Source organism: Vicugna pacos, chromosome 12 (assembly GCF_048564905.1).
Source record: "Vicugna pacos chromosome 12, VicPac4, whole genome shotgun sequence".
Classification (NCBI taxonomy): Eukaryota; Metazoa; Chordata; class Mammalia; order Artiodactyla; family Camelidae; genus Vicugna; species Vicugna pacos.
The window spans coordinates 47794375-47821594 of record NC_132998.1 but is presented as its reverse complement, the minus strand read 5'-3'; the positions used below and the strand labels follow the sequence as shown (position 1 = coordinate 47821594).

General features: G+C 37.4%; 1 protein-coding gene across 2 annotated transcripts in view; it reads left to right on the top strand.

Annotated features, from left to right (window-relative positions):
- The window catches only part of NAV3 (neuron navigator 3), a 309585-nt gene that overhangs the window by 129844 nt on the left and 152521 nt on the right, over positions 1-27220 (top strand). For both annotated transcript variants that reach the window (XM_072973357.1, XM_072973356.1), the window contains exons 7-9: positions 47-186; positions 11052-12075; positions 25649-25764. In XM_072973357.1, coding sequence (XP_072829458.1) covers positions 47-186; positions 11052-12075; positions 25649-25764 — 1280 coding nt within the window. The remainder of the gene's footprint in view (positions 1-46; positions 187-11051; positions 12076-25648; positions 25765-27220) is intronic.

Here is a 27220-nt window from a genome sequence, read left to right as displayed (position 1 = left end):
TTTCATAATATACAATAATGATGTAATTTTTCTTATACTATTTCAGGCTTCCAGGTCCCTCTAGGGTGCCAACTGCAGGCAGCAGCAGCAAGGTCCAGGGAGCCTCCAATTTAAATAGGAGAAGTCAGAGCTTTAACAGCATTGACAAAAACAAGCCTCCAAATTATGCAAATGGCAGTGAAAAAGGTAAGCGTTCGCCCATTACATCATTATGACACAAGCCTAGAGGATGGGTCTCGTAAATGACATGCTAAATCTAGTATTTAAGCAGTGTTACAGCACTGGGAATGGGAATGCTAGCAGTGAAATTTCTGATATTACCTACTGTCTCCTTCTGAATTCCTGCTTTCTTACAGGACCTTTCTTACCTAAAGAACATTTCAGGAAATAAAGTCATTTATATTAAAATGGTTAATTCTACCTCCAAGTATAAAATCTGTTTCTCAAAAAGAGTTCTTCCTGGATGTCTATAAATAGCATTTTCACTTGTCTTCTGATGTTTTTATGAACGCTTATCCTGAAATTATAAATCCATACTTAATTTTGTTGAATCCATAGTTTTAGTTAACATCAGTCCCATAAATGTTTTAGGCAGTTAACGGTTGGAGTGTCAAAAATTAAGACATAATTATGAAGGGTGTTTAATCTTTGAAAAGCAGCAGGATAGATAAGTATAATGACCTGAGTTTCTCCTATAAGAGACAAATTATTTATGTTTGTTTTATTTTCTTGAAAGCGTGTGTGATAGACGTATCAAATCACAACAGGAAGAAAGGACAGTTAGTGGAAGTCTGTTAAAGCTGTATTCACTCTATGATGCGCAGTTCTCTGTAATGTGCACAGTGTGTATTTAAAGAGGTGCTGGCTTGAGACATCCCTGTGGAGTCTGCCTACAAGTGGGAGGTGGTGCAGTTTACATCGAAACCATGAGAATATCAAGAACCTATCTTGTTGAGAGCAGTGTGACTGAGTGAGGGGCTCTGGCATTCTGACAGATTGTGATGGAGTGTTTTCAAATCATTAAAACTTCTCTTCATAGTATTTAAGTCTCCATGAAACAAGGCATGAAATTCAAAAGTGACAAATAGACTTAGTTAGTTGAACAGCTGGAAAATTTGGTTCCACTGATTCAACCAGGTAGAAACTTCTTTGCTCCTATTAGGTCATTTCAGATTGTTTCATAGAAATGATCTGATGAGACTTCTCTTACTCAGACATGAATTGACAGGGGTGATTTATGAATTAGACACTTTTACGGAAATGCCCTACTCATTAAAACAAAACTGGACAGGCTGCAAATCCCTGGTCAGCAAAGCAGTGTATCTTGATTCCTGTAATAGCTCCAGTTCTTGAGTTGAATGGGAAAAGAAGAAAATAGTATATATTTGGAAGTTAGGATTTTTGCTTTAAAATAAAGTATAAAACCTTTGATTTGAGAAACTAAGAAACATCACTGAAGACTTATACTTCTCTTGAAGCGAGGTAGGGGACTACAGTTTCTCATCGGAAGAACATCTCCCTTATTTTGTAACTTTCCTAGAAAGTATCATACAAGGCCTGTATGTGCCGTGAAATTCTAAGGGCAACTAGGTGTGTTTAGACAGAGATTTACCGAGTGGACTGCTCAGGGTTCCAATTTGGCTACGTGATACTACATTATACAATATTTTTGCAAGAAATGACTAATAACATTAGGAAAGAGACCTAGAAGTGCTCTAGATGCCCTAACACTTTGATATCATAATGTGTTTTTCTGCCACATCAGATGCTTTTCTACATATCTGGTGTGTAGAAGAAAAAAATCCAAAGGTAACCAAGTATTCATATTTTTCCACAGCCATTCAGCCTCTCTTAGGTCTGTCTAGGATGCAATGCAAAATTAGAAAGTAGCAATCTTTACAGTAACCACAAGGTGGAGACAGATGACAAGCATTGTGAGGCTTTTGACCATAATAAGCATAGCTCCTTAGGTGCCTGTAGACCGCAAAAGACAAGAGCTTTCATGGTGAATTAGCCATTACTTTTAATTCCAACTAAGTAAAATTCCAAAACATTTAAAGTGTATGATCTCCCATTCACAAATATTTCTGATACATCGAATGTAGGCCTTAAATACCTGTAAACTGCCGATACTAATTAAAGCATGGATGGCATTACAGGATATAATACAGCCAGCCATCTGTAGTTTGTTTTACACACTATATGGCATTTTCTGTTAACATGGAATTAGAACTTCATGTCAGTAATCCAGTATCACTGCTTCTAAGTTAATCGTTGTGTCATGCTAGTTTCTATTTCCAAAATATTAAATTACAAGAACAAACAAAATAAAAATAAATGTTACATACGAAACAATTTATAATTTATCCTTTAGGCTCTTCCAGTGGTATTTTTTTTTTTGGATGAGCATGTTTTGTTTAACCTTTTTGACATGGAGATTTGTACTGGTAACATAAAATATGAAAATATAAGATTCCATATGCTGACAGGTCGATCTCTGTGACAAACTAGTTTATACATATATCCTGGGCGTGACCAAGTAAGGTGAAAATTAAACAAGAAATTTCAAAGATTGCAGTAGTATAATGACATAATTCAGAAGATATTAACTTGAGTATTCTAATTGCCATTCCTTTTTAGTTAATAGAAATTATAACATTTAAATTTAATAAATTATTCTTACTTGAAAAATTAACCAAACTATCTGTAAATGTGCTCCCTGAATGCTTCTAAGTGAAAATGTACTTCCCACTTTTTTTATAACAAGTCTCAGATGATGAGTTTTATGACTCAGTTGAGGAATCTTGAGAATTTGTAATAGATAGTAAATGTTTATTCACACTGAAAATAATTTCACTTCCTTCTTAAAAAACATACTGTTGAAAGCCCAGTAGCGTTTCGCATGTATGGGGTTGTAAAAAGAGCTTATTTGCAAATTGTGTGACTTACCTAATGAAAGAAAATCAATAGAGAATCACAAATTGCACTTCAAATGCGTCTAATACCATTTTTTTTGAATAATGCCATTGAAAAAATAGTTTGCTCATCTTACCGAATGAATTAAAATGTCAGTGAACATGGCCACAGATTAATTATCACTTGCAGAGAAGGCTGAAATAGAAATGTTAAAATGGAAAGTAATACCATCCTGCCAGTCTGTCGGAAAGCGGGAACAAATTTCTCAGAACAAATGGTGAAATGAAGATACCATTGTTTGCAGGGAAGCATTTCTTGTGCAAGTCCGAGTTTCTTCTCTCGGTGACCTGCCACTCAGAAACTGACTATGAAAAATATGCTCTGACACCAGCATTTGTCAACTGGCCCATGCAGCCTAGGTGATTACTCTAGACAGGGATACGCTTTAAAGAAAAACCAAATATCTGTTCACTGGAAATCAAGGATCTTTAAAAAAAAAAATACCCTGGTTCATTTGAACATACATTTTACATGCCTGAAGCAAATTAAATTAAGAAATAATTCTTGTTTTATAAAACGTAGGTGATAAATATGAAAAAGGCTGAACAGTTTAGTATTACTTGGATTGTAAATATCTCTAGCTTTATTTGGAATTCAGTTTCTGAATTATGATCTGTAAACACTAATTCCTTGACAGAGTTTGTTGTGAAAGGGATGTTTTTCTGTGTTGCTAAGAAACATGCCACAGTACCAGCAGGCCTGCTACCGTCTTTTTAATTGTCTCTCCCATGTGTTTCTTACCTTGTACCTGTTCATCTACTGAAGAGGAGACTCCTCTTCTGTCCTCCTGAATTCTAACAAAGTATCTTCTGTTGTGGAAGCACTTTCTTTGATTTACTCTCAACACAGATTTAGTAGGATTGATACGGAGAATTTGGCAACATTGAAGTTGAACTTTTTAAAACTGTAGGTTTCATGTGAATGTTGCATTAGTCATGGAATTTGACCGTTAAAACATAGTTATATAGTTCTCACATACTTTTTTTTTAATTACCCTAAAATTGCTATAAGATCAGAACTGAACTGTTTTATTTTCTTTTCAAGGCAATGCACATATGTTTTATTTATTGTATTCCTTTTCTCAGGTTTTAATTATGTGTTCCACCGTGACTTTTTGCTTTATTTCCTTAATATTTACACAAATATACAATATAATGTTAACATGATAATTTCAGGTTAATCTTAGGAATTTTCATGAGGCAACATAATTAGGTACATAAATCAAGGGATCTGAATAAACAAACTTGGGCATGTATGTTGTTTATGTATGTGTGCATGCCTGCACACTGAGGTGTATGCATATTATACATGCCTGTACATGCATTACATACTTTAAAAAAAACTGGCTGGTAAATTGAAGCCTCCCTGCATTTTGCAATACTCCACAAAGCTGCACTTTCCCATTACAAATGGTACAGTATGTGCATGTGCAGGATAGACAGTTCCTCTAGGGTCCCTGTGATGCTATCCCATGTTTTCCCTGAGTCATCATAAAATGGATGATTGCAAACCATCGTTTATGGAAGACAGTGTGCTGAGGTGACTAGGGGCCAGTGGGTAGCAAGACATCTTTAAATTTGAATGCTACTTTTTTTTTAACTTTCAAAATATTCAACGTATTTTGGTATATCATTGCACAATGAGAGTCTAAGTTAATTATTCACCACACTCACTGCCACGGTCACGTTGATTCATCAGTCCCTTCCTTCCATAATGATCTGTGATGCTGAAGCTGTCCCATATTTAGCAGGGACCATGTATGTCACTGAGCACAGTGTCTGCTATGCAGTGACTACTTTGGAAAGAGTGATGCTGGTGTCATCTTGGTTGTTGTTGTTACTTTGTGTATTTTCTGTTGCTTCATGAGTGAAAGCTGGTTTGCTCTAAGCAGCACATAACTCAGTGAAGGAGAGAGAAATGACTGAGGTGTCCCTTGCTCCTTTCACAGACTGGTAGCACTGCTGGCCACATGGCGCTAAGCTCTTGAAGCCATCATCTTTCTCTAAACTTCCCATATGCCTGTTGTGACTGCCACATTTACCTCCATGTATTAATTTTAGAACTAGACTGGCATCTTTCCCAGGTCATCCAAGTTATCTTTTTTTTTTTTTTGGAAAATGAAATAACTAAAACTTAAGTCTGCAAAATGTAGATGTTTTCTAATCAGGAATTAAAATGTATTCTTACATCACCTCAGAAGCATGGTGCCAAGTAGGATGCCAAAGGAGAGAGTATACAGTGTACTGAATACTGAGTGTCTTGTATGACATTCTCCCCATTTATATTCTGCTCATTGAGGAAGATGGAAACCCACATTTCAGGGTGTTACCCAGTTACCTTCACCATTGTGTCAAACATGTGGCTTTGTGGAGAGCCATACCAGCAGCAAACGTTTGGAAAGGAGACTCAAAAGCCACCAAATGTTGGAGTCACATAAGCCAGGGTTCCACTTTGAGTCTATCTTCTCTAAGTTTTACTATATGTCTGATTTGAAGCAACTTACTTTCTCTTTCTTCAAGTTTCTCATTTATAGCAAGAAAAGTCATACATATGTTGCAGATTATTACGGGTTTAAATCAAATGCATGTGTGAAGACTTGCCATGTGATACCATGTATCAAAGTACTTGGGAAAAGCAAGCAGATGACAAGTCATATTTGGTTGTAGCGGAGTTGGTGGTGGTGGATGTGGGTGGGAGAAGAAGGGGAGGGAAGGGAGAGGAGGTGGAGGAACCATTCTTTTTGGAGGCCAGAGATTAGAATCAGCCACAGGCAGAGAAGCCCTGCAAATGCAGGACACAGATTTATTGCAGGGATACCTGTTCTCTGCCACATACCCAGGAAACCATTCATTCATAGTCGGAAGCTGAGTTAACAACACTCAGAAACGTATCCGTGAGACCAGGCTACACACTATTGAATATACATGTGGCACAGAGACAGAGACTAGGCAGTGGCATCCACTCTGCAGGAGCTGCGGATGCTGCCATTCGAGCCTCTTCTGTACAGCCTTTCTTGTAAGGGGTCCCGGGAGACGCTCATTATTCCAATGCTTCCCGGGTGCAGGGTAACCTATGATGTGTGCTCTTAATGAAACCTGAAGCACCTCCTGGCTGCTGTATGGAGGTGAGCTCAGGACCGACTTAGAGTTGAGCTCAGAGAAGTCTCTTTTATGTGTGTACTCCTCCAAGATAGATTTCACAGCTGTTGCTGTGACCATGACTGTGGGTTGGAGATGGGTGTTACAATTTGGAGTCCCTCGTGTCTCATTTTTGGTGTCATGATGTTGAAATCCCTCTGTACTTGAACTCCTCCAGCAGTCTGTCTAGCTAATGTCTGCTCACTTACAAAGCATCCTGACTGGTCCTTTTTCACCCTCTCTTCTCATCTTCACCAAAGCTCACAGGCAGAAAAGGGTAGGAGTCCCCTGACTTCTTTCGTTTAATTATAGTTGATTTACAAAATGCTGTGTTAGTTTCTGGTGTACAGCATAGTGATTATGTTATACATATATATTCTTTTTCATTATAGGTTATTATAAGTTATTGAACAGAGTTTCCTGCGCTATACAGCATGACCTTGTTGTTTGTCTATTTTGTATATAGTGTTGTGTATCTGCTAATTGATCCCTCCCCACTCCCTTCCCCCTTTGGTAACCGTAAGTTTGTTTTCTATGTCTGTGAGTCTGTTTCTGTTTTGTTAATGAGTTCATTTCTATCATCTTTTAGATTCCACATATAAGTAATATTATATGACACTTGTCTTTCTCTGTCTGATTTAACTCAGTTAGTATGATCATCTCTAGGTCCGTCCTGATTTCTTAACCTAGTTACAGAAACAAAGAAGACATGCACTAAATATGTGGTTATAAAGGACATTAGGTATACCTGATGGGCTCCCTTTGATTTTACGGATCCTTCACCACCAGTTTCCAAGCATTCAGGGGGACTATTAATTCTGCACAGCTATGGAATATGTAGTGAGTTTAGCCAATATGGATGCTGTCATAGGAAAGAACTCATTAAAGCTGAGAATGTCAGCAATTGCTGTGATTTCCAAGTCTGTTCAAATTTTAACTCAAAACATGGTCTGTGACCCGCAGCATCGGGCATCCTATGGGAGCTTGTTAGAAATACAAAATTTCCGCACCCCGCACCCCCCACAGATCTGCCGAATCACAATACGATGTGCATTCAGTAGGATCCTCAGTGACTTAAGGGCACATTGAAGTTTAAGCCCACTTTTGTTAAACACTTAAAATGTCAGACATTCTAAGACGATTATAGAGCTTGGGCTCGAGCATCACACCCCGTGGGGTCAGATCCCAGCTCCACCACACACTCCTCACTAGCTGGGCACCACTGAATGAGTTGTTTAAGCTCTCAAAGCTTTGGTTTCCATAAGGGTGAAGTAGAAATAGGAGCCCTTCCCCAAGAAAGGGAGACAAAGTAATTGATTATGAAACTGTCAAAAAAAAAAAACAAAACAAAACAAAACCAAAAACAGAAAAGAAATAGGAGCCCTTCCCACCTCATCAGGTTGTTGGGATCACTAATGTGAAATAATATAAGGAACTTTCAATAACGTGCCAGTCAGCATTTTTATATTTGTAATAATTATTAATATTCTTTTCATTATAGAATAAGAAATATCACAAATAACTTTTGAGATCAATGTAAGAAAAGGAAGATAAGTTCAATAGGATGCCATCATGTTCCTCTTAACAATAACACAATAAACTGTACTTTGATTTTGGGCGGATACGATGTTTCTTTCCAACTCCGTCCCACTATATGTATGTACGTATTTTTAAAATGTAAATGGAGTATATTTTTACATAGTTACCTACAAAAATATATCCCTGCTGCCTTGAATGTCTGCATATCTCCCTTAGCTATGTGCCTTGATCTTTTTTAATATTGTACAGCCCTTTGTGTACTTCTGATCTCTACCGTTTTCTTTCCCACCTCCTACTCGTTTAATGTTTAATATATGCCATTCATCTTTTATGAGTCTGGTTTCTTCCCTTTGACGAGACCAGAGAGTCTTGCACAGAATAGCCACTAAGTAAATATTAACAGATGTGCTAGATACAAGTTCTAGAGATTGTAGGAACTGAATAATATTGATGAATATTTCTGTAAATAGTAGAAAAATACAGCTATATATGTTGGAGAGAAATCAGCAAAATGATGAAGTCACTATGTGAAATGCATGGACATGTCTACAAGTCACAGAACTTGAGAAAATTCATTTTGTTTGGAGTTATTCTTAGTTTCCAGTTGAATCTAGGTAACTGAGAAATAAAGTTCACTTCATTAAGTTCTGTTAAAGGCATTCATATGATATGCACTATTTTCTCTGTTCCTCTGTTTGTTGAATAATATTATAATTGATAAGCCATTGTACTTATCCTTATATATTTGAAAAATAGTATCGTGGTTGACAGAGTTAACTTAGAAACCGAGCTAAGTTCACTTCTAAGTTTGGTCACTTACAGATTGTGTTCAGTTTGGCGAAGTTACTTAAGCTCTTTGTGCTTCAGTTTCTTCATGAGCAAAATAAGGGAAATAAAAATCTCATGCAGTTGTTAGAAGGATTGAGCTAATGTATGCAAATAGCTCAGTGCTCATCACATAGTAGGTACTGTGTGCACAGTATAAAACTATGCATAATACAGGCATGTGCTTTGCTTTTATGGAATGTACGTGCAGTGCAGTGGGGAAAATGGGCGATTACAGTGGACTTACAATGGCTATAATAGAAGACAAAATTAGCTATCAAGGAGTGTAGCAGAGTCACCTCATCCAAAGTTGGTGCTTGGTAGAGGGTCAGAGGTGAGGGTGGGGACAATGTTTTTGTGTTTGTTTTTTTCCCAGAGGAAGTGAGGTCAAAGTGAGACCTGACTAATTAGTAAGAGTTATTCTGAAGAAGTGTTTGGTAGGCATTTCTACCCATAGGTAATCAACCTGCTGTATCTGCTACTGAGAATGATTCAAATCATGGTAAAATGTTCACAGGCTCTGAAAGGGATCTGTATGTGAAATAAATTTGGAATTACCTATACTTAAAACAGATAGAAGTAGAAGACTGAGATCCATTCACAGAGAGTGAGCGTATTTGAGACAGTGGACGCTTTGACTCTTGTTGGACTTGTCTGGAATTAGTCAAATTAGTTTTTTCAAAACACCTTAGTGTTTGTGTATACCAAATGGAGTCCTACAAATATTCTAGAAATGGATGCAATTGCACACTTCACATGAATACTAAAAAAGATCAGTGTATCATCATATGCTTTAAAATTTAAGTATGTCATGTAAGAATTTTGACTTATCAGTAAACTACTACATTTTAGTCCAGAGTGTATATATATACAGTCTTAACACTAATTTTCACCAGTTAAAATAAGGAATCGTAGAAAGGTAGTGAGAATGAGAAGTCAATGTTGGTGTACCAACTTGTTTAAGAAAGCTTAATATAAAATACATTTGTCTATACTGTTATTGCTAATATAAACTTCAAAAATCTATTGTATTATATTAGGCACACTTAAAAAAAAACTCACACAAATGTTTAACTAATAATTCAACCTCTTTTCCTGTCTCTAATTCTTTATTAACTTTTTTTGTCTGTAAATTTCTTATTCTGAAAAATGGGTAAGACAGTTACTCTATACCAGTTGGCTTAATTTCATATTGTTTATCATGCATTTTGATACCTTTGAAGAAAACATTTAAAAGTAAAAGCATTGTAGTTTTATATTTATGAATAATAGAATTGAATAGAGTCTATTTCCTGAATATTATGAAAAGATTTTTTTAATAAAATATTTCCTTTGGACATTTCATCAAAAATAGCTTTGCATTTATTTGTCAATACCTAGTATGTTAGCAGGAGCAATGTTGCCTCTTCTACATAAATATTTAATTTAATCATTTATCACTCCATTTCTCAGAAAAAAGGATGAAAGAGGAAGGTTTACGGTAGATGAAACTTAAGGTAAATAATATGACCAGAATTACATAGTTCCCAAATGTTAACATTTATACTGAGACCTTTTAACTCCAAACTCAGTTATTTTTTTTTATTCCATACACTATTATAAAATCTTTTTGTTTTAGTTTTTCATGCTTAAAAATAAGACTTGAAATCAGGCATTAATCAGTGCTAAAACAGTTGTATAAAAATTCCTATCATAGTGAGATTTCTGAGTGGAAAGTAGGTAAACACTATTGCGTTGTAAGTACTTATATGACAATAGGCCTAATTTTCTTATAGCCTCCAAAAAGTAACTTGATTTTTTATTAGAATTTAAAGTCTGTTGGGCTACTATGGTAGGCTGCAGGTGTGCTAGTTAAGAGCACAGCCTCTCAAATCAGTTCAAGTCCATGCTGAGTGACTTTGGACAGCTTATGTAAGTTCTTTGCTTCAGTTTTATAAAATTATTTATATAATTGGGATGATAATATTAATATATGCCTTATAGGATTGTTATAAAAATTATATGTATTACTATATATATGTATTTCTTAATAGACTTTTGATCCATATAACCATACTTTTGAATACTTATTTTATACAAGTAAAAATAAACATTATTAACAAAAAGCTAAATCATGATTCAAAAGCAGATTTAATCAGATAACAATAAGCCAGGCTCCTTGTTAGTTAAGGCAATTTCTTAATATTTGTTTTATAAGGCCACGTGGAATATCTGTTTACTGCTGTGAGCTCCAGCAGTAGTTGGAAGAAATACAGAGAATTGTGTTGGTGAGGGATAGTGTCTTATTCATCTTTAGGCATCTGTGACCAGCAAAATTAATTTGGGTAAGACTAATTTTGGAATGGGGAAAACAGTGTTGTTTTTTTCCCTAAAAATCAATGCCTCTCAGGCATGGAATGTCTGATATATGGTACACAGCCGCATCACAGAAGTGATCAATGCCACATAGCATGTCAGCTCCGGGTTCAGAGGAGAGTCTTCTCTGGGCCTGTAGTTAGGTACGCTCAATGGTGTGATGTAAGTGATCAAAAACTAATCAGCCTTCAAACAATGTTTGTTTTTAACCACAACCAGATTCCTCCAAAGGACCTCAGCCATCTTCAGGTGTAAATGGTAGCATGCAGCCCCCCGGCACAGCTGGGCAGCCCCCTGCCTCCGCCATCCCTTCTCCCAGCACCAGCAAGCCCTGGCGCAGCAAGTCCATGAACGCCAAGCACAGCGCCACCTCCACCATGCTGGCCGTGAAGCAGGCGAGCCCGGCCACCTCCCCCACACCGTCTGCAGACAGACTGAAGCCCGCTGCCTCAGAAGGGGTCAAAACAGCTCCCTCGGGACAGAAATCCATGCTTGAGAAATTCAAGCTGGTCAACGCCCGGACTGCTTTACGCCCCCCACAGTCTCCCAGTTCAGGACTCAGTGATGGTGGGAAGGAGGACGATGCCTTTTCTGAATCTGGTGAGATGGAAGGTTTTAACAGTGGTCTGAACAGCGGTGGCTCAACAAATAGCAGCCCCAAAGTGTCACCTAAATTAACCCCTCCAAAAGCTGGAAGCAAAAATCTCAGCAATAAAAAGTCTTTGCTACAGCCAAAGGAAAAAGAGGAAAAGGGCAGGGACAAAACTAAAGTGTGCACTGAAAAACCAGTCAAGGACGAGAGAGATCAGGTGATGGAGCCGGCTCCAAAAAAGACCTCTAAAATTGCAAGCTTAATCCCAAAGGGCAGCAAGACAACGGCAGCCAAGAAGGAAAGCTTAATCCCATCCTCCAGTGGGATTCCGAAACCTGGCTCCAAGGTGCCCACGGCGAAGCAGACCGTTTGCCCTGGCAGCGCAGCAAGCAAAGAGTCGGAAAAATTCAGGACTACCAAGGGAAGCCCTTCCCAGTCTTCATCTAAGCCCATCACCACTGAGAAAACAAGCACATCCAATTGCCCTGCTCCTCTGGAAGGAAGGGAGGCCAGCCATGCTTCCCTGGCTGGTTCCTGTGCCGCGCCCGGGGCACAAGGCAGTGCGCAGGGCGGAAATGGTGCTGTCCAACTCCCTCAACAGCAGCAGCACAGCCACCCCAACACCGCCACGGTGGCTCCCTTCATTTATAGGTAAGGCGGCCCCTGCACGTCCACAGCTGTACACACTGACTCTCAGGGAGGTTGCCGAGTCCTGTTTCACATGGGCATTTTGGAACAGAATTTCATTCGGAAGATAGAGATTTAGAATTGGATTTTTTCAAGAGAAAGCCTCCTGTATCCTCCAACCTTCTAGTCCCCTCCCCCACTTCCCCTCCCCCCTTCCTTTCCCCCTTTCCTCTCCTCCCCTCCTCCCCTTCCTTCCCCTCCCTTCCCCTCCCTTCCCCTCCCCTCCACCTAAGAACTAGAATCTGCCTTTGAAAGTTAACCTATTTATTGTCAAAGGCAAAATAGAACCCAGATGCCATGACTTTCTCCTGTGTCTATTACTCTCACTGCTACTACTGTCATGGTTATTATTAGTCTTTTAAAATAGTTCTCATTTTTATAAGGTTTAGAGATATTTTTGTTTTCACCCATGGGAGAAAGTGTACCATAATAGTAAAGAGGAAGCGCTCTGGAACCAGGCAGATGTAGACTTAATGCCCATCTCTGCCATTTACTATCTATATGACTTTGGAGAAAGAACTTAATTATCTCTTTATTTTCAGCTGTCAAATAGGAATAATAGGATCAACCTTGCAGAGTTGGGAAGAGTAACAGACATGATGCATATAAGATGCATACTCTATATTCTGGGGTTTTGTGCATGTCTTTTAAATGTTATTTATAAGGCATTGCTTTCTCAACATCAAATTTATATTAATTTCCCACAGCGTCATATGTTTCTACGCAAAAATAATAATCTATATAATGATTATATTTATACCTTGTTAACTTTGTTTTTGTATATATTTATTTATATTTTACTTTTCACATATTAAAATACATACCATATGCTGTATTTTTAAATATATATTCTACTAGACAGTTACAAAAAGAGAACATTTTGCTTGTTGTTCTGGGGCAAGTGTTAATCAATCAGAAATGAATCAGTGTTGCTGTGTCTTCATTTTTATTCACTGTCCTTTCAGTAAGGAGATGGTTAGGGAGGAGGAATGTCTGCACTTTGGGCAAGTGTACAGTTTGACAACAGGAAAAATAGGATGTAAGACCTGCTGCAATTAGGAAAAGGTCAAGAGTACGTGGTTTAAAAATTTATTAAATGTATGGTTTTTTAAGTAAAGAAAATCATTACAATGATTTATTTTCCCTCAATGAAAAAACCTAAGTGCTTTGTTTAAGTCCTTTTTTCTGGGGCTTTATATACTCATGCAAACAAATGTATAATTATTGTATTTCAGGTCTTGGGCTCCCTCATTTAAGTCTGCTATTCTGACTTAGTAGCAATAATTCATTTAAAGCCTTTGTATTTGAGTCACATGGGAGTCTGCAGATACGTCTAACTCCAGAGACCCTCTCTGACAGAGGAGAAATTAAGATGTCAAAATCATAATCCACATTTCAAAACTATAAGAACAAATTATAAAGTTTAAAATATGTCATGCACAGCACACTTGTGGATCTCAGATATATTCTGTAAAAAAAAAAATCAGTCATGTTGAATCACCACAGATGAATTTCACGGGAAAGTATAAATCTAAGCAGAAAGAATATATCCACTAGTTTACAAGTTTCTTTCTATAAGGAGCAACAAGCTTTTCTGTTTGTTTGTAATAATCTATCCAGTGGATACAGACTTAGTGATTTTCGTTTGAAAGTGAGACCTTTGCTATTTAAAAGAGGAAACAGCACAGCTTAGAGGTTAAAATGTGGATCACTGTGTGACCTTGCCAAATTCCCCAGCTTCTTTGAGTTTCCATTTGCCCTCTTTAAAATGAAAATTATATAAGTGATGTAACATAGCCAAGCAGCTAGGATTACTGGCCGCAGAGGCCGTTTGCTCTGCCGTTGGTCAGAAACAGCACCTTGTGCTGTTAGGACAATGGCCCCAAGAGCCAGGTTACCTGGGTTAGAATCTCGATGATGCCGTTTATTAGTCATGTGACTTTGTATGTTTTTGAAGACTCTGAGCTTCCATTTTGTAATCTGTAAAATGGGGGTGCATATGACAGAAGCTTTCTCATAAGGCTATTTTGCAGATTAAGTGAATTCATATTTATTTAGGGCTTAGAACAGTACCTGAGACATAGTCATATCCTTCCCCTCATAGCCTTCCCCAAACTTCAGTTTCTAATTCTGTAAAGTGAGATAGAATAGCTACCTATACAGTTGTTTTAAAGTTTAAATAAGGCAATCTTGTGAAAAGACTTTAATACAGAGCCAGATTCAGAGTAAATTGCTTATAAGTGTCAGTAATTGTTTGTATTATTATCAGTAATATAAAGTATTTGAAAACAAACAAAACCATCTAATAAGAAGATTTCACATCATCATCTGCACATGAGGCAAAGGTTGCTTGAGGTATTTTATAAATTCAGAATAATTTTATAAATGATAATATGTATCCTCTCAAGGTAGAGTAGTCAATATTCAAGCTTTTTAGCTGTCAGTGAAAGATCTGTCATAGAGTCATGTCATTTGGCTTATGTGACCCCCAGTAGCCTTTCAACTTGACCGCTTCAACATCATTTAAGAATTTTTCTTGCAAAATCCCTGACAGAGTTTTCTGGAGCTGCTAACCACTTGCTAAGATAATAGTAACAATTTACTACTTTATAATGGTATTTGTTGAGTACTTAGTGCACATCTTTGTGTTGCAAGATTTATGTTTAAATTCTCGCCATAAACCCATGAGAAAGGGATGTTACCCCATTTTGCGGAAATGAAGAAGCAGCGATTTCAAGTCAGAATCATGATAATCTCTTAAAGTCACAGGACTTGTAGGAGTTAGCCTTGGAACTCATATATACCTGAGTCTGTAGTATGTCCTCCTTTGCTTATCAGTTCGAATTTCTGTATGTATAGAAGTAAGAGGTCTTGTTACCAGGAAAATTCTGGCTGGGAAACTGTCAGTAGCAAATTTACAGATATCTCAATCTGAACTCATTTATAATGGAAATGCTTAACTGCTTTTAAGTAGTATAAGTTTAAAAGACATATATATGCATGTATAGGTATAAACACACATACGTTTGATATTTAAAGATAATTAGCCCCTCTATAATGGGAAGATGGATGACTGACAGTGATATTTTCCCCCTATTCTTTACCCACTTCTGAGTGATGCTGGTGATTAATTATTCCTTCTGGGACCTTAATATATGTTTCATAATACTCTTTCTTGCAAATTGAATGTTCAGAGCCCTATAAATATAATGCTGAGTTCTGGAAGTTAATGAAATTCCTATTAGTCCTATTTCCTGTACAGTGCAAGGATATTCTCTGTAGAGTTTTTGTAACTCATTTATCACTGCAATGTGGTAAAAGGAATTTTGCATTTGGCGTATCTTTATCCATTTAACAAGTAGATAAAACTAAAATAAAAGGTGAAAACTCTAAGAAGATTTTAATGCAGTATAAGAAGTTCCCAACAATTAGACCTATCTGAATGGAATAGGCTGCCTTTGTAAGCATTCAGGTGACTGCCAGAGATTTTTAAGAAGTGATGCAGTAACCAGTTGCCATAGTTCAAGTAAAGGGAAATCACCCAATTGTTTTCCTTTATGTACTTATCACTCATTCTGCAAATACTTTGTAATAAGAGTTACAAAGATTTTAAAAACTTCTCTGCTCTCTGGGAGCTTAGTTGATTGGTGATAGTGATAATAATTTACTCAAAAACTTTTAAAAATTATTGCTATTATGGAAGCGTGTGCAACAAATAATGTAGATGGGCTATTCCTGAGTCTTCCCAGAGGGCGGAATCATCATAGAAGAGATGAGTCTTAAGGATGAGTTCGACTTTGTCAGGTGGGAGGAAGAATGTTATGGTATCATCCAAAATTGAAATTCTATAATTTTACAATCCAAGCATGATGGAAAAAAATAGCAAGTGAATTATGAAGTGCTGTGCAAAAATGCTAGTAACTAAAACTGCTACAGAGACTAGAGGTTAGAATGCATGATTACTTAGGAAGAAAATTTGGGAAGAATCCATACTCTGTTCTTCTCTTTCAATCACTTCCTTCCAACCCATCTTATTTTCAGCTTGTTCTATTGGCTCTTCCTCCAAAACTTACCCTCAGTTGGGCATTTCTTTCCATTTCCACCCTCCTTCCCCTGGTCCAAGACATGTCACCACCGATTTTTCACCCAGTTTCTAGTAAGTCTTCCAGGATCCACTTTTGGCCATTTGCAATATCTTTCACACAGCAGAGACTCTAATCTAAAATTGTATATTGCATGTCATTTCAATTCATGAGACATGTATTTGATTAGACTTAAAAATAAAACTGAAGTACCTTGCCAAGCCCTACAGAGTCCCACATAATCTGGCTGTCTATCTAGCCCCTAAGCTACACTCATACCATTCTTCCCCTAGTCCACTGATTCCTGCCTTCATTCTGTTTCTCAACAGACTAACCTGTCCTGCATTTGGGACTTTGTCATAAATGATCTCTCTGCCTGTAATTGGCACTCTTCCAGATCAGAGCAGGATCCTTCTCATCACATCTCTGCTTACATGCTGCTTCTTCACACCAACTATCTCCAACCACCTGTCCAAAAGAACACTCACTCATAGTGCCTCTTGCCAGAATTATACCCCATTGTCATCTTGTATTTTATTCATAGAGTTGAGCACCATCCACTGGTTTTTGTTTCCTTATTAACAAGTGTGATTTCAGCCACCTCCAACTGTAACATAAACCCTCTTTCTTACTAAATAGCGTAACTGCCCAGGACAGAGTCTACTCACAGTAGGCACCAAATAAAATTTATTGTGTGAAACACCATTATCATGGGTTAGACTCACCTGCTATAGGAGAATAGAAAAAGTGCCAAAATGTACAATGGAATCAGAAAATTCTGAAGTCTTTTAATTCCTATAAAAGGTAGGGTTTCACTGAAATATAAACAGTTTTACAATGTTTATAGAATCAAACTATATCTTCTCTTCAGGACATTCGTTCACTTATTTTTTTTTCTTCTTTCAACTACCTGCTAAATACCTTTACTGCACAAAGCTTCAGGGTTAGAGTGAAATATCACACATCACATATGTTATTTTCCTTCCACTGTCCACAATGTAATGGGCAAGAGACTGACTGAAACGTAAGTACAGAATGAAGCAGGAAATGTGAATCCCACCGGCAGTGAACCAGATTTGGTGCACTCAGACTTCAAAAAGTGGAAAATTACTGCTAGCTGTTGGAATCAGAGAAAGTGGCACTTAAGCTGTGTTCTGAGAGAGAAGTGGGATTTGGGCATGCAGAGATGAAAGGGATGGGAAAGGAAATGTGAGACTAAAGGAACCTCATTAACAAGGTAAACACTAGCTATGTAGGGTAGTTGGCAAATAGATCAGTTTTCCTGGAAAATGAAGATTGATTGGAGCCTGATTGTAGTAGAAATTGTTGAATGTCAAGAAATTGGACTTCGTATGTGTGTGCACACACTCTAGCACTTGAATACGTGTGTGTGCAGTGCAGTCTGGAAAATGACTGTTTTTGTTGTGCAAATGGATTGTTAGTGGAAGAGGTCGGGGTAGGATAATAACCGTATTCAATGACTAGATGAAGGAGAAATTTACTGACTTTCATAGTTAACTTTGTTAAGACTTGAATTAGAGGTCCTGATAATAGGAAGACAAGAAAGAGGAAGAAGAGGGGCATAGTTAAGAAGAAAAAGCCTACTTGTCATTGTTCCTCTTATTCCTTGGTGTCTACCCTTAATGCTGTATTCTTTGGTTTTCCTTGCCTGGTGTTCGAAAAGTGTTAAGTTAGCTCCTTTGGACCTTCAAAGCTGCCTCCCCTCTTCCCATGTGTCATTTTTTCTTCCATTGCTTTTACACTTATTATTTTACAGCTATACTCCTTATACTTGCAAAGATACAAGAAGTAAAGGAGTAACGTAATTAATGGAGGAGGAAAGAAAGACCTGCACATTTTCTTTAAACCTGAGTCTTTTTAACAGCCTCCTGTAAATTTCAAAATAGCTATTAACCAAATTCATAACTTGCCATTTTGAGGTCTCTATGCTCTTTGTTAGTTTCTGACCATTTGTAGTAAATGCCAAAAAAAAAAAAAAAAAAAGCCAGTGCATTGGGTACAAAGCAGACATCTAAAACAAAGAGAGCAGAATCAGGGATGTGGGCATTTCACAAAAGGGGGAAAAAAAAGAAAGAAAAAGCCTAATCTTTAGATAAGGGAAAACATTGTTAAACAGAGAAGAAAATCATCATGCTTCTTACACCCGTTAATTAAATATAAGTGGACACCCTCTATAGACACTTGATTTGTAAAATTAGGTCAATAAAGTCTGAATTTAGAGGCTTCCCTTCATTTGTTATAATATGATGTGTCTTATACAACAGTATCAAGGGTTCTCAGGAAAGATTTTTGCGGTGACAAGTTTTTGTGAGATCTCAGATTTGCCTAGAAAGTGACACAGAAAATGGATACTTAAATATACTATGTTCTGAAAGGCAAAGGATGCAGAACATTAGTTTTGAAAATGCTTACTCACGCTGTTTTAAGTTTGGTTTATTTGTTGAACCAGCAGATTGAGCAGGAGGAGCTGTGAGTTTACGAAGATTGAAATGTAGAGCATATGACCATCATGCAGATAAAGCTTTCCTAAGCCCTTCAGCTATTCCTATAGATTGCACTGCACTTGGAGTTTTATGTGAACTGGGGATAACTGATCATCAGCACAAACTAAAGCTTATTGAATGCTTGCCTTGCAAGCTTGTCTTTGGCTAAGTTTGATATATACATCTGTGCGACGAGTAGGAGTTTAACCTCCGTCACACAGCAGTGTTTTTCAGATGGAATACGGAGCTCCTGCTGGAGAAGGATCTGTTGTATAGAATACCGCTATGACTTGGCATTCTCTCCACAGAGAAGCTTGATAAAGTACCCCTTATAAATTTAGCTTCCTAGGTTCAGTGCCAACCTCGCCCAACCAAACCACTACTGTTTCTCTTTTCTATATTCTATCTCCTCTTGGGAAAAAATGCAAAACTTACAGAAAATTTGCAAGAATCACACCAAGAACTCCCATATACATTTCACTCACAGCACCCAGAGACCTAGTCAAGTTTCATGAATTGTCCCAGAGATACCACTTTTTTTTTTCCGATTCAGGATGAACGTTGTACCCAGTTGTCACGCCTTCCTAATATCCCTCCATCTGGAACTGGTCTTTAGTCTTCCCTTGACTTCCATGGCATTGATGTGTTGAAGGCAGGTATTTCAAAGAATGTTTCTTAATTTGGATTTGTCTGATATTTTCTCATGGTTAGAGCCGTAATATGTATTTTTGGTCTAGAATGTCACAGAAATGATGCTGTGTTTTTCTGTTGCATTCGTATCAGGTATCAGTGATATTGATACTTCCCATTTTGGTGCTGTTGAATTTGATCCCTTGACTGGGATGATGTTTGCCACAATTCTCTCAAGTTACTTTGCCCCATTTATATTTCACAAGTATTTTTTATGGGACGATCCTTTAAGACTCTGTAAAAATTCTATTTCTTGATCTACTTTCATCCATAAGTTTTAGCATCCACTGAGTTTCTTGACTAAATTCATAATTTACTCCAATGGATATCAAGTGATTCCTAATTACATCATTTCTTCTGCATTTTTGTCTTGCCATTTAACTTTAAGAAAAAGATGATCCTTCTTATTTTTCTCTCCACCTCCGTTTCTCTCTCCCCTTTCTCTTAAAATTGTGTGGACTAATGGATTCCTATTCCTGTCAATGGATTATAATCTATCAATATGACTATTTATTTCGATGTCTAAATTTTTCCAGATTTGGCTACTGCAATCCCCTTTAAGCTGCCTACTGCTGCATTGTTCTTTGAGATCTTTGTTTCTTTTTGGCTCAAGGTTATCTAGGGATCATCTTGTACTCTTACTTACTGCCTTGGCTTCAGCTTTTATCTAAGGTGCCCTGATTTCTTTTGTGAAGAGTAATATGTGGAAACCAGATCTCATTGCTCCTAGGATTCCTAAATGATGACATATATGTAGGTACACACACACACACAGACACACACACACACACACAGAGATATCTCAGTATCAATGAGATGTCTATGATTGATTGATAGGTAGATAGATAGAGGAAAAAGAAAAAAAGGATTAGATAGATAGAGATATGGATATACATATAACCACAACCATGAATCCACAACACTTCCATTTCCAAATCAACACAAACATTATTCTCGCTTTGTCCCTTCCATACTTGCACCTTCTTTTGTCAACTGAGAGACCTGACTCCCATCATCCTCAACATATTTTTTATTTGCTCAACTCCTCCCCACATACACACACATATATGAATCTAACATGTCTCCCACCCCCCTGGGCTACTCTTTACTCTGACAGATTCCTGGCCTTGACCCTGGCTGTCACGTTTCTGCCGTCCTCCCACCAAGAAGGGGAGAGCTGGTTTTGGAAAGATACTTGTTCCTCTTTCTTTTATTTGGGGTTTATAAAGCAGGAACTCCAAAACCATTAGTTAGTGTTGCTGACTCAAACCAGTTCTATTTGTGCCCAGATTTGTGACTAGCATATCCATTTTAAGATGAATTCACATGTGGATATATTTTTAATATAAATCAACATGCAGCACCGTATTTATGAAATTGGAAATCTGAAGATCAATAGTATTTAGATTTATTACTTATTTCCTTTAAATGGCATGTGAAATAGCTTCTTTTTCTTAAGAGTAAAAATTTAAGCCAGTGAAGAGTAAAATTAAGGTTAGACCATTGGGTTTTTCTCACATTCAAATATTATTATCAACTTAGTGACTAAGCTGTCTGTCAACTAAGGAGATGTCACATGCATTGAGATACTCAGTGTCCAGGGATATTTGGATGGAGTTGAACTGTAGGGTAGTGGTTAATAGAACACTGTTTAAAAACTGCCAGGCTTAGGTATGTGTTAAGTCTCTCTCAGCTTGTTACCCATAGTTCTGGAGTCTGCAAAGTCCGAGATCAAAGCACCAGAAGATTTGGTGTCTAGGGAGAGCCTCCTAGCTGGTTCCTGGAAGACCATCTTCTCACTCTGTCCTCTCATGGCAGAAGGTTGAGGGAGCTCTCTGAGGTCTCTTTTGGAATGACCCTAATTCCATGCATGAGGACTCCATTGTCATGACCTAATCACCTCCCAAAGGCTCCACCTCCTACTGCCATCACACTGGGGGTTAGGTTTCAACACATGAACTTGGGAGGAAACGGACGTTCAGTCCATGGCAACAAGATCATTGTGAAGTTTGAATCATATGCCCTAGTTAAAACACAAGGCATAGTACCTAGCACAGAGTACGTGCATAGGAACAGGAAATAGCTTTTATTGAAATCTAGACCTTTAACATCTAGGATTCTTAGTGGCACACACCAGCACTGAATGTCTGGCTTATTAGAACTCTACGTAAATTAAATGGTGTTTTTGCAATGCCCTGTGTTACAGTTTCAACAAGTGCTTGTGACATGTTGCTCCTGTTGTAAATGCACAGTAAGATAGTCTGTGCAGGATTGTGTCTTCTAAATATTTTGGAGGAACGTCATGATACCCATTTTTCCCTTTCCCCGTTAATATGAAGGGAACGGGCCATCACTGTATGTGGGAACAGTGAATGATGCCACCACAGCATGGACCTTTTGATTAGAGAATACTGTTCATTCTGACGTCTTCCAAAATTGTTTTATGAATCAGCCTCGAAACCTTTTATTTTACTGGGATGAAGCATGCACAGAAATAAAGGACATGCTGAGAGTCTTCAGAGATTTAACTGAATTTCTTTGATCATGTATATAAAAGCTAAATCTTTCCCAGTTAGTTTTGATTGCTCCTCTAGAGACTGGAGTTAAAATCTGATTCCCCTTTAACAGAAAGGGAGGTGGAAATCCTGGAGAAATGGATGGCTTGTAATATAGAGAGAGCAGGGGATCTGGACCTGTTTACATATGAATACAAACCAAAGATGATTTCTAAGGTCTTTTTATAATTATTTGAAGTTTAACTTCTCCATGTTCCTTCCCTTGATGAATCTGTTTCCCTGTTATTGTTAATGTGGGTAACTCACAGGGGATACTGTGGAACATGCACCAAAGAACTTGAAAATACGGTGTAAATAAGATGTCTCTTGTGACTTAGACTAAGACAAAAAAAAAGAGTAAATCATTGAAGAAGCTTTGCATTATCCATTTTTGAACCTTGAAAGACCAACTATTCAAATCTAGCTTTGTTGTACTTTACTTTCAAAGAAAGTGCTTGAAAATACACTCTGGGCACATTAACTAGTCTTACACTTTCTTGAATATGGTCCTGCTTATGACGTGACCTACATATGTCTTGTTTTATACCAATCACAGTTGGTAGGATATTTATGGAATGCTTCAGGTAGAGTCTCCGACCTCCATCCCTAACAACAGCCCATTTCCAGGACGTAGGTTAAAATGGGATTTATTTGTAGGTGATTTTCTGACAGCATTTAAAGTGTGTTCTAAAATCAAGAACTATGGGCTCAGAGGTAAAGCTCTAATTCTAAAAAAAAGTTATTTTTTGTATTGAAAACAAAAAAAAGCAAATCAACCAGAAATGTGCAACTGCCACCTTAACAAATGAAATGAAACAAAGACTTCTAAGAGAGGTTTGAATACTTTTTATCAAAGAGTGAAGACTTAGCCAGTGGACTTGAGTGCCAGGGCTCGTGCACTGAGGAAGACAGACATACGCTGAGGAATACTTCTTAAAATCTATGTATTTGGAGCAAAGACAAAACTCTACTCCCAGAACACATTCTGAGTATTCTTTTGCGCCATAGAGATTGTCCTAGAGGGAGACACTCTGCATCTAAATGCCTTTCCAGACCTTTAGTAATCATAACACTTGAGCTCACAATTATTTTGCAAGGAACGTATTTTTCTTTGCTTTTACGCAGAAGCAAATTTAGGTTCAGAGAAACTAAGCACCTTAGCCGGGTCATGTGAGCTAAAAACTGTTTAGTGAGAGAGCCGAGTTTTACAGCCAGACCCAGTGAATGCACCATTATACCATACTTCCTTCCGTATGCTTTCTCTGCCAGTGACACTATTTTATGATCACTACTGATAGGATTTATTCATTCAGTTATCAAGTATTTGCTGAGTGCAGTATGCCTGCTAGACACGGGGCTAGGCACTGGGGTGGAATGGTGGGCTTAAACATGGGGGATAGACTCTAGTTTGAGAGGTAAACATTCATCAAATAATGACACAAATTTCACACTACAAGGGTAGGAAGTGCTGTCAAGTACAGGGAGAGATAAGTATTTGTAACTTGGGACTTCAGCTGAAAATTAGGGTTGGTTCTTTAAGAAAGAGTCACTTGAGCTGAGACTTAAAGGGAAAGATTTAATTGGATGACATGGAAAGGAAAATGAAATTCAAGGGCAAAGGCCCTGTTGAGGCAGGGAGCTGTAGGAAGTGCGTGGAAGGCTCTTGGGACCACAGGAAAGAGGAATAAGGAGAACCCTGTGCAAGAAGGTACTGGAGAGGCACAGAGGTCAGAACACGCAAAGCCTCCAAGCGCCCCTTAAAGTTTCACCCGGGGGCACCATGAGTGAGGATCAGGGTTGTGGAGAAAAATGTCACAAATTCAGTTCTGTACATGATGGGTTTGAGTTATCTCTGTGATAACCAAGGAATAATACCAATTAGGCAGTTATGATTCACATGTGGCATTCAAGAACAGTTCTGGGTTAGAGTTTGAATTTGGAATTCATGTGCAGACAGGTAATCATTAATACAGTGGGTGTATTTGAGATTATCTAGAGAGACCAGACTGGAAGAAGTCTAGGATGTTGCTTTGAGGAGCCCCCAACTGTTGCCCTCTCTATCACCTTTTTACTGCTGAGACTCACAACATTGAATGATGGGTAAAAAAGAACAAAGAGGAGAAAAGAACAAAGGTGGGGAAAGTAGCATCCAGAGAGAATGGGAAACGAACTGGAGAATTTTTATTGTAGAAGCCAAGGTAGGAGAGTTTCATGAAGAGGGGAGTGGTCTGCTGTCCTAAAGGCTACCAAGATATCAAGGAAGGCAAAGACGGAAAATGTCTGTTGATTTTCACAACATTGAAGACTTCACTGGCCTTAATGTTATATCTTGTCATTTGAACAGCATATTATCTTTCCTAATTTTTCCATGCCTCTTACATTCAGTTTCAAGTTATAGTAAATTAGGAATGTCTGCCAGAAATCACCAGAGGTCAAGACATAACTTTGTATGATTTCTTACAGAGCTCTATCTTTCTTTGTTGTATCAATTCCTATATACAGGCAGACAGACAAACAGATAGCATATAGTTTTCCATGATTTATTAAAATCCTCATGAGCTTTCCAGAGTTTTTGGATCTGTCAGATACATAAAAAATATTTCTGGCATCAATGATTAGACTTTATTTTCTCTCAAACAAAAGCAGAATTTAGGTAAAAGTAATATATTAATTAAAATTGATTTTTAAAATATGTCAGATTTTTCTTTCACATTTCAAACATTCTCTTTAGATTTTTTTTAAGTAAAAGATTTTTAATGATTGCTTGCCACAGTCCAAACCCAGTTCTAGAAGTGGGATCCAAGGCAAATGAAATAACTGTAAGAACAAGTCCAGCATACAAGGCTGTATGGTCTTGCCTCCTTCATTCTCTTGTAGTTCATGCTGTGGACTTTTTAAAAATATAGTGGTTTTGACCAATGTAGATTTTGAAGCTGCATAAGGAAAGATAATGCCTCATGAAACATTCGCCTGCGCATAAAAGGAAGAAGCAATGCATGAAGATTGGAATATCAAAACATATGCAGTCCCTCTGCAGAGTGCTTTTTATTTGATCGGACCTACTCTTTACATGTTAACCACACACACAAATACATACCCATGTACATATATATATATATATATATATATATATATATATATATATACACACACACACAATTATAAACATAAAAGAGGGTTGTAAGAATGAAAATCTGTTTTTGATTGACTTTAATTTTCCTGAGATCAAGACATTAATAGCCCATAGCAAATTCAATATTTATTTCAACTTTTACTTTGTATTTTAGGATATGTTCAATAGAATTTTCATGGGAAAATAATTTTAGAGGTGTTTTAAGGGCTTTTATTAGTTATTCCTCAAAAGAACACAATTTAGACAGACTTTCTCTAAGACAGCCAAAAAAAAAAAAGAAAGAATATTTTTAAGTCTTTTGCCCCCTCCCAAAAAAAGTCAATTATTGATAATTATAAGATTTTAAACTTAGAAAAGTCTGAGAAAGTTGATTTAATGTCTCACTGCAACTTGGGTTGTATATAAAAAAATAAGGAAATTCTCCTGTAGATTGACAGCTTTGAATGTCCCAGTCATAAAGTAATGCTTACTTACCTTGATAGAAAACTTCTGTTGATTTCGTATTATGCTAGAGAACTTTGATGAGTCACTGGTGACAGCAATTGGTATTTCTGTCTTCTTGGTTAATTTCAGAGCACATTCAGAAAATGAAGGTACCTCTTTACCATCTGCCGACTCCTGTACCAGCCCCACTAAGATGGATTTATCATATAGTAAGACAGCTAAGCAGTGCCTAGAGGAGATATCTGGTAAGTGACCTGATGGATGGGTAGGTCAAACTCACAATCTTTGTAATCTCTCCAGAAGTCTTTTTATTAAATCATATTTGTGCTATGCTGTTTTTCCTTAGGCATAAATGGCCTGTGTGCATTTCATGCTTCAGAGACGCTTAGATATGTGGCTACTGTGCTTAGGACGATCTCTTTGTTGCTCTGTAAAGAATTCTATGAAGAAGGGTAGTGCTGTCAGAGGCTGAGATTTTAAGTCATTGTTGCCCTCAGTCAAGTTGAATACAATCAGGGAAAACCTGGAGAGTCTTCTCTTGTTGATAAGGAACTCCTTGAACATATTTGGATATTTAAAAAATATTAATGATCAGGTGGCAATGTAACATTCCCGTGGCCAATCCAACCCTGCTCTGTCTTCAATTCTGGATGACTTTGAATATTTCTACATGGTGGTTCCAAATGTGTTTTCTAGGGGGAAAGTCTAATTATGGAAATATTTTATTATATACAAATCATGTAAGAAAAATGACATATACGTACTCCAGATACAATTTTTCAGATTTGTAAGTGTATTAAACAGGATTCTCAGCTGTAGTCCATTGTTTTTCCTAGGACCCAGATAAACATAGGCACATATGGAAGGCCTTTGGTGTCATTTGATTATATATGGGTCCGTAAGACCTAAAGAAGGCTCTTAGCACAATATACTGCTCCTAAGGGGAAAGAGAGTTCAAGAACATTATCTGTTTCCAAATATAAGAATGCATAGAAGTAGAGGTTTGTCTGTTATTCCAGTAAATCTCTGGCTCAGCCCTTGTATATTCCTAAGGAAAAAAAAAAACTAAAAGAACTACTTAATATTTAAAAATGACTGTAGTCCTCCAAGGACCCGAAGTGTTGTTCTGACGTTCATAAGAGTAACCATACTGCAAATTTGGAGGTTAAGAAACTTTGTCATTTCCGCAGACTTGAAACACTTTGGCAAGTGTTAGCAACTGCTGTAATATCTGCCAGTTGATACTGGTAACAGTGACAACACAGCATCCCACAGGCCTTTTGGGATTAACATCAGTGGCATCATTAGGTATCAGAGTTTTCGTGTGGTTACAGGGGGCCAGTGCAAGGAAGGGGGAGAAATGGTAATGCCAAGGCATAGCTATGGGGATGGTATTTGTAGGTTTTTCAAACTCTTGGTAGGAGTGTTGGTTTTCCATAGCGCCAAATAGTCCCATAGTCAGAATGACGATATATATCTGTATTGTGATTAGATATTATTTAAACATAGTGTGGCATGAAGATGTATATGTTTCATGCATTTCTTTACTCATGAATGTCTCCAACTAGCTTTTACCTATGAAATACCAGATCTCAAATCTGTAGGAGAAAATACATTTAGCAAGCTTTGAAATCTAATTTTCATGTGAATTTCACAAAGAAACCTTGTTTTCTGAATTAATGTATCACTTATTGATTGAAT